The sequence below is a fragment of the Myotis myotis genome, unplaced genomic scaffold, assembly GCF_014108235.1.
Source record: "Myotis myotis isolate mMyoMyo1 unplaced genomic scaffold, mMyoMyo1.p scaffold_m19_p_2, whole genome shotgun sequence".
Lineage (NCBI taxonomy): Eukaryota > Metazoa > Chordata > Mammalia > Chiroptera > Vespertilionidae > Myotis > Myotis myotis.
This window is the reverse complement of record NW_023416324.1, coordinates 11873486-11888016: the sequence shown is the minus strand read 5'-3', so window position 1 is coordinate 11888016 and position 14531 is coordinate 11873486. Positions and strand designations below refer to the sequence as shown.

The 14531-nt window shown below is 54.6% G+C and overlaps 1 protein-coding gene across 12 annotated transcripts in view; it reads left to right on the top strand.

Moving 5' to 3' along the window:
• HSPG2 (heparan sulfate proteoglycan 2) overlaps positions 1–14531 on the top strand; it is a 100269-nt gene that overhangs the window by 59871 nt on the left and 25867 nt on the right. For 9 of the 12 annotated variants that reach the window (XM_036348423.1, XM_036348422.1, XM_036348417.1 and 6 more), the window contains 19 exons: positions 1710–1802; positions 2143–2223; positions 2444–2674; positions 4048–4161; positions 5196–5323; positions 5462–5548; positions 7283–7341; positions 7537–7704; positions 7853–7963; positions 10557–10657; positions 10755–10935; positions 11699–11824; positions 11958–12110; positions 12188–12330; positions 12608–12743; positions 12830–12978; positions 13174–13324; positions 13884–14053; positions 14139–14286. In XM_036348423.1, the coding sequence (XP_036204316.1) occupies positions 1710–1802; positions 2143–2223; positions 2444–2674; positions 4048–4161; positions 5196–5323; positions 5462–5548; positions 7283–7341; positions 7537–7704; positions 7853–7963; positions 10557–10657; positions 10755–10935; positions 11699–11824; positions 11958–12110; positions 12188–12330; positions 12608–12743; positions 12830–12978; positions 13174–13324; positions 13884–14053; positions 14139–14286 (2530 nt within the window). The remainder of the gene's footprint in view (positions 1–1709; positions 1803–2142; positions 2224–2443; positions 2675–4047; positions 4162–5195; positions 5324–5461; positions 5549–7282; positions 7342–7536; positions 7705–7852; positions 7964–10556; positions 10658–10754; positions 10936–11698; positions 11825–11957; positions 12111–12187; positions 12331–12607; positions 12744–12829; positions 12979–13173; positions 13325–13883; positions 14054–14138; positions 14287–14531) is intronic. The other 3 variants (XM_036348424.1, XM_036348420.1, XM_036348414.1) reach the window with 1 other exon arrangement.

Sequence of the window (14531 nt, the reverse complement as noted above, 5' to 3'; positions counted from 1 at the left end):
GGGAGCCTCAGGAAGTAGAACACCCCTCCTTTAGGCTCCGTTTACCCTGCGTCACTGAACTAGCTCTTGGCACTACATTCGTTCATTCAAGAAGCATGGATTAAGCACTCACTGTGCGCTCTACTGTAGATGAGTGAAGACCCTGGCCTCACAGCGCGCACTGTCAGTCTGATTATCCTGCCTGTTATCAGCACCAGCAGCAGTGTTATTAACATTAGTGTTATCTTGGCATTACCTCCATCTTATTCCGAAATGACTTAGAGTCTTCTAACGCAGCGGTCACCAACCTTTCGGACCTCACAGACCACCAGTGGTCCACGGACCACCGGCTGGCGACCGCTGTTCTAAAGAATACACATAATTTGTAATAAAATAACACACACAGCAGCAGACAAGAAAGTCTGGCCCAGGAGAATGAGGATGGGGAAGCTCTGCTGAAGCCACGGGTGGAGCTGGACGTGACAGGGATGGGTGTCGCAGGCGCTGTGCTGAGTGCAGTATTTTACGTGACCTGAGGCATCCAAAGCAAACAGAAAACTAGTTGTTTCATGGTTATCTGGTGATGGCCCTAAACTTCTTACCTTACCCTGAGCTTGTGGAGAACATCTCGGGGCCCGTGCAGCCCAGGACTGGCATGTCGTCCATAGACATTTAATAAATGCTCACAACTGAATGAACAAACAAATGAACAAATGGGCTAGGCTTGATGCGCTGTGGTATTGGTTTGAACATCTGTCCTGGTGGCAAAGGACAGAAAGGGAAGTCCTGTGGGGCGGAGCTGAGGCTCTGGCTGCCCACATGAAAGCCTTCGGTGTCAGACCTAAGGGCTGTTTCATTGTGAGCCATAGAAAACCTAAGTTCCTTGTAATAATCTGAACAATAAAGATTTAATTTAAAAAAGAAAAGAAAATCTAAGTCCACCTGTCTTGTCGGCAACAAAGAAAGGAATTTATTGGCTCAGGTAACTCCAGAGTCCAAGGGTGTCTGGTATCAGGCATGGCTGGATCCAGGGGTTCATTAGGACTTTATCTCAGTTGGTGTCCTCCTCTGGCTTCCAGAATGGCTGGTAAAGGACGTTTCTCTGTTCCAGTAGAAAGAGCAGATGTGCAGGTTCACGTGTCCACATCTGATGGAGTGGAGAGGGGGAGTGATGGAATGTGCAGATTGGCTGGGCCTGGCTCATGTCTCTCTTCAAGCTACATGGCCTGCATATAGGACATAGTTTCTTTTAAAGGAAACCAAGGCTGCAGTTTGCCAAAAGCGGGGAAATGGATTCTGAGCAAACAAAACCCACCTGCCCAGGAGACGAGACCTCTGAGGAGCCACCCTCAGCCCCATCCCCCTGGCTAAGAACTTGGAACCTTTTGCAGCCTCCCCTGGGTGGTCACTGTCCTTACTCCTGTCTGCTTTGTGGGTAGTTCCTTCTGATGGACAGGGACTTGGAGCATGTTTGGTGTGATTATCGGGCACTTGGAAATGGGGAGCCCCAGAAGCAGAAAAGAGGCTGCTCAGGGTCATTGCCACCGGCTCAGGCTGTGAAGGAACTGAGTGATGGCCTGTCTCCTAGGCAGGCACAGGCCAGGCCTAGTGACCGGCCTCTGTTTGGGTGGTGGGGTGAGACAGCACAGGTACAAAAGCGCCTTGAGAGGTTTTGCCCCCTCACCTGGGGAGGGCAATCAGGCTGTGACAGCAGGGCTTGCCTCTTGCAGGTGGCGGCCTATGGCGGGAAGCTGCGGTACACCCTGTCCTACACAGCCGGGGCGCAGGGCAGCTCACTCTCTGACCCTGACATCCAGATCATGGTGAGCCCCCGATTCCATGCCGGGTGGGCTGAGGGGAGGCCAGGGAGCACCCTCATTGCTTCTTCTGTTCTTTCAGTCCAGCACTCAGCTGGCCTGGCACGGGCTGGGGGGAGGGGGTAAGCCCATGCTCCCACCTCAACATCTGGCTGCACACTACCCAGGCAGAGGCCCAGCTGCCGGGAGAAGGGGGCAGCGGGCATGTGCCAGATTCCTTTGGGCACATGAGCCTGGGAGATTGGCGTGTGGGAGGCTGGTGGTACAGAGAGTCTGGAACTGGTGGAAGACTCCACTGTTCCCAAGAGCCCCTCATTCCCCTCCAAATCCCACTGGTGTCTCACAGGGCAACAACATCATGCTGGTGGCCTCCCAGCCAGCACTGCAGGGCTCCGAGAGGAAGAGCTATGAGATTGTTTTCCGAGAGGTAAGGGGCACCGGCCACCCAGTGTCCGACTCCCCCACACCCCCACCCTTGCTTTGGAGCCTGGCTTTGAAGCCAGCCACCCTGCTGCTCACTCCCCCATCCTTACCTCAGGGTCCTCCTCCAGTGCCTGGAAGGCAGGAGTTGGGGGGCGGGTTGCTGCAGAAGCAGCACACAGAGCCTAACCCCCTTCACCCACACGTGCTATCGTCCCCCCACCCAGGAATTCTGGCGCCGGCCTGACGGGCAGCCAGCCACACGCGAGCACCTCCTGATGGCGCTGGCTGACCTGGACGAGCTTCTGGTCCGGGCCACGTTCTCCTCGGTGCCCCGGGCGGCCAGCATCAGCGGGGTCAGCCTGGAGGTGGCCCAGCCGGGACCCTCGAGGGGACCCCCGGCTCTGGAGGTGGAGGAATGCCGCTGCCCCCCAGGCTATGTGGGCTTGTCCTGCCAGGTGAGCGTGGCCAGCTCAGACTCCGCTACTCTGGCGCAGCTGGGTCAGCAAGCTGGTCCACTGGCATTTGACGAGTCGTAACTTTAATGTGCTCTGCAATATCTCATTTTTTCTTCCCAACAGCCCTGGAAATGTGTAATTATCCCCTTTTAACAGGTTTTTAAAAAATAGAGGCACTGAAGGGCGAATGGCTTATGAGGGCACACAGCTACCCTCTCCGGAGGTTAAGACCCAGCGCGTGCTCTCAGGGTGCCCACCAGAGACAGGCAGCCCATGCAGAGACTCTAGCCCAAAGCAGAGCAAGGAAGAGTCCCAGAGAGAGGAGGAACCGTGGGGAGGGGATAGGGTTCTAGGCAGGAAGGCAGAAGCTCAGAGGAATGTGTGGGGACATAGCTTGCGATGCAGAAGGGTCGCCCCTGGAAAGCCGGGCTGGGTGTGGGAACTTCCTTAGGCCTGGGACAAGGCTACCCATGGGAGCTGGGCCCCGGGAAAATCCCTCTGCCAATGGTGAGTGAGATGGATGGGGCAGAGGGAAAGACGGGGAGTCCTATTGGGAGGAAGGGCAGTGGAGTGGTCCACCATGGGAACAGCCCCCCACCCACTCGGGAACCCCACCATGGGAAGTCCACATTTCTGCAGTTTTACATCTGTGCACCTTGACTGTGGCCACAAGAGCTTTCAAACCCAAGTACATGAACTTCAGGTCCCTTGGAATGATAAGATTTAACACATTTTGAAGGCGAACCCCTGGGGAAAGCAGAATCCTTGGTGCACATTTTCTGCAGTGAAGCAAAAACAGATTTATAAACATGCCTTTGAAATGGTCGGGGAGAGAGGGAGGGCCTGGAGAGATTTCAAAGAAGGGGTGTTGAACAGCAGTTCGTTGTTTTCAGAACCCATGACTACTCACCGAGAATGAGTAAAAACATCCTTGGTTGTATGTGTGCAGCCTCCGTCACTTTATTTAGTGAATGTGCAAATGGCTGTGCAGCTCTTCAAGGGCTCATTCCACCTCCTCTCCTGAACCCGCTTTTTCCATCGAGGGTTACGTTTTTTCAGTAAAGACCCTGCCAGGAGAATTTTCAGGAACAGAGTCCTAGGGGTGCATATGGGTTCTCCATTCAGGATTAACTACAATTTCAGTAAATTTAAGTGGCGGGCGATGCCAGGATGGGCTCGGACAACATCCGGCTTTGGTGTGTAAAGTGTGGAAGAGGGTGGCTGAGAGAGGGCGGGGGGGTGGAGGGCTGGGCCTGGGATTTTCCCTCCCAGAGCCAGTGAGAGTCTTGGGAAGGGTGTCGGGTTCTGGGTCTCCTGGCTTTGGATGAGCCTGCACTGGAGATGGAGACCAACCTTCCTCTCTCCCTGCCCAGGACTGCGCCCCGGGCTACACACGCACTGGGAGTGGACTCTACCTCGGCCATTGTGAGCTGTGTGAATGCAATGGCCACTCGGACCTGTGCCACCCAGAGACTGGGGCCTGCTCGGTAAGATGCAAGCAGGGCCAGGGCAGGGGTCAGCTTGGCTGGGCCTGGGGTGGGGTACCAGGGCTCACTGTGGGATAGCGAGGGGGTGGGCTTGGTAAGATTGGCCTAGGTCCAGGGGCAAAGGTCATGGGGCATGGCCTGTGGGACAAAGCACCTAGGCCAGCAGGTCTGATCACCAAGCAGCAGCAGGCATGGTGGGGTAGTCAGAACTATGGAATAGCATCCATCTTTATTTATTTACTAGAGGCCCGAAATTCGTGCAAGGAGCTTGGCCCTCGCAGCCACCACGGCTGCCTCAGCCCTTGCAGCTGTGGAGTCTGCCTTGCAGCCCCAGCTTTGTCCGGAAGGTCATCCATATGGTCGTTCTGCTGTTCGGCCGTCCGGTCTAATTAGCATATTACACTTTTATTATTATAGATTTTTTGGTTAATCCTCACCTGAGGATATTTTTCCATTGATTCTTAGAGAGAGTGTTTTCCAAATGAACACAGGATGTGTTCAGTGACCTTTTTTCACTTAAAAGGTCATGAACATCTTTCCGTATCATTAAGTACTTTTTTATACCTGAAGTTTTCAGAGTGGGGTGTGTTAGCCTCCCTGCAGTAAAGGGTCAGGGTTGGGTGGTTGGCAGAGCAAAGAACATGGTACATTAATCAAACAAACATGAATCTCTTCGGAGACTATTAACCCACATGTATTTATAATAAAGCATCTATTTTTAAAACTCTTTCCCCACACACCCAGGTGTACCCCTCTACTTTTCCTGTGATATTACAGGTGTGTAGGGAGAAAATGTAAGAAATGTAATCAACATCATCCTTTGTTAGATATTTGGGTGGGTGTTGTTTTTAGTTCTCTCTTCATGGATTTTTAGGTTTATTTCCAGCATTTTGCTTCTATAAACACCACTGAGCTAAACAGTCTTTAAGATAAATTCACAAACATGGTATTTCCAGATCAAAGGATTCCAAAATTGTAAGGCTTTTGGTAAATTCTGCCGAAGGGCGAGTGGCTGACGTCTTTGTACCTCACAGCAATGCCAGCACAACGCCGCTGGGGAGTTCTGCGAGCTGTGTGCGCCTGGCTACTATGGAGATGCCACGGCCGGAACACCGGAGGACTGCCAGCCCTGTGCCTGCCCACTGACCAACCCGGAGAACATGTGGGTGCCCTTGCTCAAGGCCCAAGGAGGAGCTCCCACTGGGGGTAGAGGGCACTGCACTGGCTTTTAGGCCAGAGTGAAGGGAGCAGGGTGGGATGTGGGCATCCCGTGGCCTGACCTTTGCCTCCTCTCTCCCAGGTTCTCCCGTACCTGTGAGAGCCAGGGAGCTGGTGGGTACCGCTGCACAGCCTGTGAGCCTGGCTACACTGGCCAGTACTGTGAGCAGTAAGTTTGCAAACAGGAAGGGTGAAGGGAGCGGGTCTATGGTAAATTCCTAGGTGAGAGCCCTAGATAGGGTGCTGCTAAGAAAGTTCTCCACCAGGATCATGTCCCTGCCCTTGATTCCCTGTTGCCCTTGGGTAGCCTTGTCACTCTTCAGTCTCATCCACTCCCAACACCTAACTCTGCTCTGGTTGGGCTGAACTTGGTGACTACTTGATGTTCAGGCCTTTGCACGAGCTATTTCCTTTACATGGAACATTCTTCACCCTCAAACTTCCCCTTTCTGGCTAACTCCTGTTTAGCCTTCAAGGCTCAGCTTCATTCATTCATTCATTCATTCATTCAGCACATTTTCATTGAGCACCTACTATGTGATGTGTAGTGTGTGAAGGTGTTGGAGATGCAGTGCTGAACAAAACAGATTCCATCCCAGTCCTGTGTAGTCTACCACCTGTAATGGGTGAGAAAACAGCAAAAAAGTGATCATACAAATATATAATTACAAACGTTGATAAGTAGCCTGAAGAGAATATAACAGCTCCCAGGGAACATAACAGCTCAGAAGCCCCATTCTCTGGGAAGCCTCCTCATTCTCAGGGCTGGGTCTGTGCACTCACAGCCCCCAATACATGTTCCTCACTCTCATTTTATATAGTTTTCTTCCTTCCTTCCTTCCTTCCTTCCTTCCTTCCTTCCTTCCTTCCTTCCTTCCTTCCTTCCTTCCTTCCATTTATTTACTTTTATTGTTTAAAGTATTACAAATAGTAGTATATATGTCTCCTTTTTTTTTCCCCGTTGACCTCCCACTGGCCTCCCCTACCCTCCGGCACATGCCCTCACCGCTCCTCCCCAGTGTCTTGCATCTGTTGGTTATGCTTATATGCATGCATACAAGTCCTTCGGTTGGTCTCTTACGCACCCCCCTCACCCTCCCCTGCCTTCCCGCTGTAGTTTGACAGTCTGTTCGATGCTTCTTTGCCTCTGTATCTATTTTTGTTCATCAGTTTATAATGTTCTTTATATTCCACAAATGAGTGAGATCATGTGGTATTTTTCTCTCACTTCCTGGCTTATTTCACTTAGCTTAATGCTCTCCAGTTCCACCCATGCTTTTGCAAATGGTAAGAATTCCTTTTTTAAAGCAGCGTAGTATTCCATTGTATAGATGTACCACAGTTTTCTAATCCACTCATCTGCTGATGGGCATTTAGGCTGTTTCCAAATCTTAGCTATTGTAAATTGTGCTGCTATGAACATAGGGGTGCATATATCCTTTCTGATTGGTGTTTCTGGTTTCTTGGGATATATTCCTAGAAGTGGTATTACTGGGTCAAATGGCAGTTCCATTTTTAATTTTTTGAGGAAACGCCATACTGTTTTCCACAGTGGCTGCACCATTATGTAGTTTTCATGTTGGTTTCCCAATAAGTAAGTTCCGTAAGAGCGGGAACTTTGTGTTCACTGTTGTATTTCCATAACCTAGCATAATAGTTGCTTAATAAACGTTAATTGAATGAAAGTCTTCCTGGACAATAAATGCTTTACCACCCTCACACCTAACTTGCTGATATCCCCTTGCCCTCCCCTTTCTCAGTTCACTGGCCTCTTTGGTGTCTGAAATCCTTCCAGAGCACTGAACCTTCCCAGCCCACACTGGGCAGCCAGCTCCCCAAATCCACCATGAGGCACTGGGTGCCCTGGAAGCTGACAGAATTGGTCGTTGTTCCTCCCCTACAGGTGCGCCCCAGGTTACGTGGGGAACCCCAATGTGCGAGGGGGCCGATGCCTGCCACAGAGTAAGTGGGACCATGGCCCCTGGTTGGGGTGATGGGCAAGTCAGGGAGCCTAGGGAGTTTGAGAGGTGCTAGGTCTGGGGGACAGGACCAGGAGTAGGGCAGACCAGTCTTTGGAAAAGTAGAGATACTGAGATAGTGCCATATGCTCGGCCTCCTACCTGAATGGCCTCTCCTGTCCTCCCCTCCCCCTACCAGCAGACCAAGCCCCACTGGTGGTCCAGGTGCAACCGACTCGGAGCATAGTACCCCAAGGTGGCCCCCACTCCCTGAGGTGCCAAGTCAGTGGGAGCCCACCCCACTACTTCTACTGGTCTCGTGAGGATGGGCGGCCCTTGCCCAGTAGCACCCAGCAGCGACATCAAGGTACCCATGGCCCCAACCCCATGAACCACCCAATGGGCGGAGAGGCACTGGCTTTTCTCGGCCCTGCTGGGGACCTGCCCTTCCACAGGGCTGGGTGATGGGAGGAGGGTGCATCTGCATCGACGAGTTCCCATCTGTTCCCCACCAGGCTCCGAGCTCCACTTCCCCAGCGTCCAGCCCTCTGATTCTGGGGTCTACATTTGCACCTGTCGTAATCATCATCATGCCAATACCAGTCGCGGAGAACTGCTGGTCACTGGTGAGTTCCTCCTTCTCTCGTCCCCAGGACGGCCTGCCCTGGGCTGGGCTGAGGCTGCAGACCCAGGCAGCTGACACATTCATCTCCCAGAGGGCATGGTGATTGCCTGGACAGGGCCACTGGCCATGGAGATGGAGAGAGGTGATGGAGTTAAGAACTGGCTTTAGAGCAAAGATGGCCGGACTTGATTGTGGTCGCTGAGGGAGAGAGAAACGTCTGGGATGATGCCTAGCCATCTGGTTTCCAGCAGCGGGCAAATGGGGTGCCATTTACTGCGATGAGAGAGGCTCAATAGGAGGGTTCTTCATTTGGGCTCCCCCAAAAGCAGAGTCTGAGACAATGATTTGCATGTTAGTAATTTATTTAGTAGATGGATAAAGACAGGGAAGAGAAGGCAGCCAGCAACAGGTGTGTTATTGAGCAAGTTACCACTGTGAGCAGTTTTTTAATGCAGCCAAGGGAACTCTGGGAAGCGCTAGGGTCTCAACCTGTGGGTCGCGACCCCTTTGGGGGTCGAACAACCCTTTCACAGGGGTCGCCTAAGACCATCGGAAAACACGTATATAATTACATATTGTTTTTGTGATTACTCACTATGCTTTAATTATGTTCAATTTGTAACAATGAAATTGGGGATCAACACAACATGAGGAACTGTACTAAAGGGTCGCGGCATTAGGAAGGTTGAGAACCACTGCTCTAGGGTAAAGCATGCACCTAGGAGTCACCCCACCCCAGGATCGAGGGTGCTGGGGTCTGTACATACCAGCTCCTATCAGCCATCAGCTGGGGCCTGTTGTAGAAGCACCAGTTCCCCTGCATTCTGCCCCCCTCCTGGGCAGGCACGGTGGTCTCTGGTGACCTGAGAAAACCCTGTGCGAAGAAGTGCAGGGCTGGCAGCAGTCAGACCTGGCGGCACTGAAGGAACAAGGTGAGGGGACTGGGCAGGGCACTGGCAGCACCTGCTACAAACAAGCCAGGGGGAACCCCAAGTTTGAGATGTTGGGGAAACATCTAAGTAGGTATATCCGGCAGGCATTGGGTATGTGAGCCTGTAACTCAGGAAGGAGGCCCCAGCCAGAGAAATGAATTTGGGGGGTGTTGGCATAGGGGTGAGATATATATATATATAGATATATAGATAGATATAGATATATAGATATATAGATACATATATACCTATATGTATCTATATATCTATATCTATCTATATATCTATATATATATATTTTTTTTTTAAAATCTTTACCCGAGATATTTTTCCATTGATTCTTAGACAGAGTGGAAGGGAGAGGGAGAAACACAGAGAGAGAAACATGGATGTTTGAGAGACACATCAGTTGGTTGCCTCCTGCACGCACCTCGATTGGGGCTGGGGGTCAAGCCTGCAAACGAGGTACATGCCCTTGACCAGAATCAAACCTGGGACCCTTCAGTCTTCAGACCAGTGCTCTATCCACTGAGCCCAACTGGCTAGGGCTAGGGGTGGTGTTTAAAGCTATGGGACAGGGTGAAATTACCAGGGAGAGTGTGGCTTGAGGACAGAGCCACAAGGAGCTCCAACCTCAGCATGGCAAGTTGGAGAGTCTCTTTTACAGCAAGAGACTGGAGCAGGTGAGGCCAGTGAGCTAGGGGGAGGCGGGGAGGTGGGGAGATGCGTGTTGGAAGCCCAGAGGGGAGAAGGCTTCCAGGAGGGGGCGCTCGGCCTCGCCATATGCCCAGAGGAAGTGAGATGTGGCAGAGAAATAACCCCTGATGAGCATGCTTTGACAAGAGCTGTTTTCAGTGGAGCAAAGGGGTAGAACTAGATTCGAGTGAGGCAGAGAATGGATGGGAAGGCAACGAGCATAGACAGTTCCTTCGAGTCTTGGCTCTACAGGGAGACCAAGAAATGGGGTGTTAGCTGGGGCGAGTTTGGAGTCAAGGGGGCCTTTCCAGAGATGGGAAATGCTAGAACACATTTGTCTACGGAGAGGATGATCCAGTGGAGAGGGAGAGGAGAGTGACACGGCAGAGCGGGCACAGCAGAGGGAGGAAGTCCCGGGAGGGGCTCCAGCGCCCAGAAAGCGGGGGTGGGGGGGTGGGGGGGCCTCGCTCCTCAGGGACCAGGAAGTAGGGAGGTGGGTAGATTTGGAAAGACAGGAAAATTCCTGTCTAGCAATTTGTTTTCTCAACCAGTGTGAATTGAAGCCATTAGCTACAGAAGAGGAAGGGGGGTTCTGGAGGGTGGAGAGGATGGGAGGAAGTGGGAAATGATTTGGGGAGGATGGGAACTTGAACCAGACCCAGAAGGCCAGTTGGAGTGAAGTGTGAAGTGTTCAGAGCTCATTTGTGGTCTGTGGTCGTGAACTGGAGCCAAGCGGGCTCATGGTGTGACATTCTCCCGTCACAGCCTGCTGCCTGCTCAGTGCCAGCAGAAAAAAGATGATAATGGGGTTCGGATGGATGAGGGTGGGAAGTGCCAGGGAATGGAATCTACGCTAGACTGGGAAGCAAGTGACACCCAGACAAGATGATGGAGAGAGAGAGAGAAACTGGCCACAGGACAGGGGCCTGGCCGCACACCACTCACGGGGGCCTCCCGTCCCTGCAGAGGCTCCAAGTAAGCCCATCACGGTGACAGTGGAGGAGCAGCGGAGCCAGAGTGTGCGTCCCGGCGCCGATGTCACTTTCATCTGCACAGCCAAGAGCAAGGTGGGCAAGGCATGGAGCGGTCACCGGGGAGACTCTATCTTCTGGGGTCTCCGAGCGCCACCCTTAACCCCACCCCATCCCCTTGCCCCACCTGCAGTCTCCGGCTTACACCCTGGTGTGGACCCGCCTGCACAATGGGAAACTGCCAGACCGAGCCATGGATTTCAATGGCATCCTGACCATTCGCAATGCCCAGCCAAGTGACGCAGGCACCTACGTATGCACTGGCTCCAACATGTTCGCCATGGACCAGGGCACAGCCACACTGCATGTGCAAGGTATACTGCTCATGCCCATGCCTGGCCCACCACCCCCGACTTCCCCAATGCCCAGTGTTCAGTTGCCAGTTTCTGAGCATCCGTGGTATACCAGGTCCTGGCCTAGACTCTGCAGAAACAGAGCAAAGGAGGTCAAACAGGAGCTCTGCTCTCTTGCACTCCATGTTCTAGGAGGGCGGGGATAAACATGGAACAGACGAACATGCAGGATAATGACACAGGGTGACGCACGCTGGGTTAGTAATAAATGGTGATAGGAAAGTGAGCGATGCTGTGGGAGAAGGGTGAGCTACTCTTCATGGGTGGTGAGGGGGGTCTCCCTGGGGAGGTGGCATCTGAGCTGAGGCCTGAAGGAAGGGAAAGTGTTCAGCCACTTAAAGAGCCGGCAGAGAGTGTTCTTGGCAGAGGAAGCAGCCCGTGCAAAGGCCCCGGAGCAGAAGCGTGTGGATGTATGAGGAACAGCATGGCCAATGTGGCTGGAGCTGTGGAGGGGGCGGGGGATGATCAACTTGAAGATGCAGGCAGAGGTGAGTGCGTGTAGTACTTGGCGGATCACAGCAGGGAGTTCGGATTTTATTCTAAGAGCAATAGGGAGCCACAGATAGGCCTTAAATTCACAAGTAACAGACCCCATTGACATTTCAAAAGCTCCCTCTGCCTGCCCTGTGGACAAATGGCCCTGAGGGGCTGGAGTAGAAGCAAAGAGAGCAGCCTGGAAGCTCAGAAGACACTTCCCCCAACCACATGTTCTTTCTCCCGTCAGCCTCGGGCGCCCCATCTGCCCCCGTGGTGTCTATCCACCCGCCACAGCTCACAGTGCAGCCCGGGCAGCTGGCCGAGTTCCGCTGCAGCGCCACGGGGCACCCCACGCCCACCCTTGAGTGGACAGGTGAGGCTGTGGCAGGAATGACATTCAGGGCCTGGCTCTCCTGGATGTGGGAGGCCTGGGGCAGCATTCTAGGCTGCCGGGAGGGGGGCAGCAATGCCCGTTCAGCAGGTGCTGACCCACTTCTCCACATCAGGAGGTCCTGGTGGCCAGCTGCCTCAGAAGGCACAAGTCCATGGCGGTATCCTGCGCCTGCCAGCTGTGGAGCCCTCGGACCAAGCCCAGTACCTGTGCTATGCCCGCAGTAGCGCCGGGCAACATGTGGCCAGGGCCATGCTCCACGTGCATGGTGAGGGGACAGGCTGAGGGTGGGCTGGGAGCACATGGGCAGCCCAGAGAGGTGTTCTCACAGGGCTCTGTCTGCAGGAGGCAATGGGCCCAGGGTCCAGGTGAGTCCAGAGAGGACCCAAGTGCACGAAGGCCGCACGGTCAGGCTGTACTGCAGGGCTGCCGGTGTGCCCAGTGCCACCATCACCTGGCGGAAGGAAGGGGGCAGCCTCCCCACACAGGTGAGGAGATCCATCCGGCCAGGCCCACAGGCTCAAGAGAGTCCCAGCATTTGCCCTCTGCCCCTCCCACCTGTACTTCCTACCCCATCTCTGCCTCTTCAGGCTCTCATCACTTCCAAGATGGTGGCCTGGCTCCATGCCTCTTTGGTGCCCAGCTGGACTCTAATATTGGCTCTGTGCTTGCCTCTACCTTTCCCCCCTCTGCCTACCCTCGCTGGCTAGCCCTTGCCAGGCTGCCACAGCCACTCAGGCAGCTGACCCTTCTCCTGTGTGGCAGGCCCGGTCCGAGCACACAGACATCGCCACCCTGCTCATCCCAGCCATCACGACCGCGGATGCCGGCTTCTACCTCTGCGTGGCCACCAGCCCCGCTGGCACCGCGCAGGCCCGGATCCAAGTGGTTGTCCTTCCAGGTGCAGGGCCTGTGGGGGCTTGAGGTGTGGGGAGCACCAGCCAGGGCTCTCCTGAGGCCTACTCACTCCTCTGCCTCCACCTGTAGGTGCCAGCCCCCTGCCAGTCAGGATTGAGTCCTCATCATCTTCTGTGACCGAAGGGCAGACATTAGACCTCAACTGTGTGGTGACAGGGCTACCCCAAGCCCAGGTCACATGGTACAAGCGAGGGGGCAGTCTGCCTCCCCACACCCAGGTATGAGCTCCCTGAGCCTGAGGCAGGGGTCCTGGGGTGGTCCTGTGCACATGGAGGCTCCACACAGCCCTGGCACTTTACGCACAGGGGCCAGCCCTTACTCTTCTCCCTCTCCAGCTTCCGGCATGGGGCGGCTCAGTGGTGACCACAGCCCCCTCCCCATCCTCACATAACCTCTGTCCCCACCTGGCCCAGGTGCACGGCTCCCGACTTCGGCTCCCCCAGGTTTCCTCAGCTGATTCTGGAGAATACGTGTGCCGAGTGGAGAATGGATCAGACTCCAAGGAGGCCTCCATCACCATCTCTGTCCTCCACGGCGCCCATTCAGGCCCCAGCAACACCCCAGGTGAGGAGTCAGTGGGCCTGGGCAGAGGCCGAGCCCTGGGACCTCACTGTTCCCAGGGGAGGTGCCTGTGGTCCCTTCAGGGCAAGGGGGGCCACTAGGCAGGCTTTGACCTTCCACTCCCTGCTTGGGGAGCTGAGAGGACTAAGGTGGGGATCAGGTTGGTCCAGCTCACCTGGGGCCATGATGAGGCTATTGTTTTCAGAGCTCAGCAGTAAGCAGCGGAATCAGGGTGGAACAATGAGTAGGGAATCAGGCTGACGTGGGTTCAAATCCTAGCACTACCCCTTATCAGCTCTGAACTGGTCATTTTACCTTTTGGGCCTCAGTTTCCTCCTCTGAAATGAGGACCATACCACCACCATATGCTAGGAAAACAGCAAACACGACAGAAAGGGGTTGTGGCATAGCCTGCATCTTTTGGCCTAGGGGCTGTGGGCAAATGGACCTTGAACTCTTGAGTTGGCGGTTGGGAGGGAAAGAGGGGCCTGGCTGGCCATGCTGAGGAGCAGGTCCCAGCCCCAGACGGGTCTCCCATCTGACCAGCCTCTCTGTGCCCCAGCTCCTGGTGGGTCCCCTGGTCGGGGCAGTACCCAGCCCATCCATATCGAGTCCGAGTCCTCCCACGTGGCTGAAGGGCAGAACCTGGATCTGAACTGCGTGGTGCCCGGGCAGGCCCACGCCCAGGTCACATGGCACAGGCGTGGGGACAGCCTCCCCGCCCGGCACCAGGTACAGCAGCCCCCAGGGCCAGCCTGCTGGAGGGCCTGGATTGGGCCGCTCTGGCTCCCTCCCAACCCTCCCTGTTTGCATTCAGACGCACGGCTCGCTGCTGCGGCTGTACCAGGTGTCCCCAGCAGACTCTGGCGAGTACGTGTGCCGCGTCGTCCTTGGCTCTGGGCCCTTGGAGACCTCTGTCCTCGTCACTATCAAGGCCTCGGACTCCAGCGCTGGCTCCCTTCCGGGTGAGTGGCTGCCAATGTCAGGGCCAGCTGGAGGAGGTCGAGAGCCTCCCAAGGTGCTGAGTCCTAGGGACTCCTGTTGTGACTCGGGGCAGGAGGCTCACGTTGGAGCTGGCCGCGGCCTGGCCCAGGCAGACTCCACTTCTCTGAGTTACCCACCATCTTTCCATCACTCTTTGGCCACATCACTCCTCATGTTTCTGCTGCTGCCTCCTCATCCTCTCTCCCAGCCTCAACCATCTTCACCC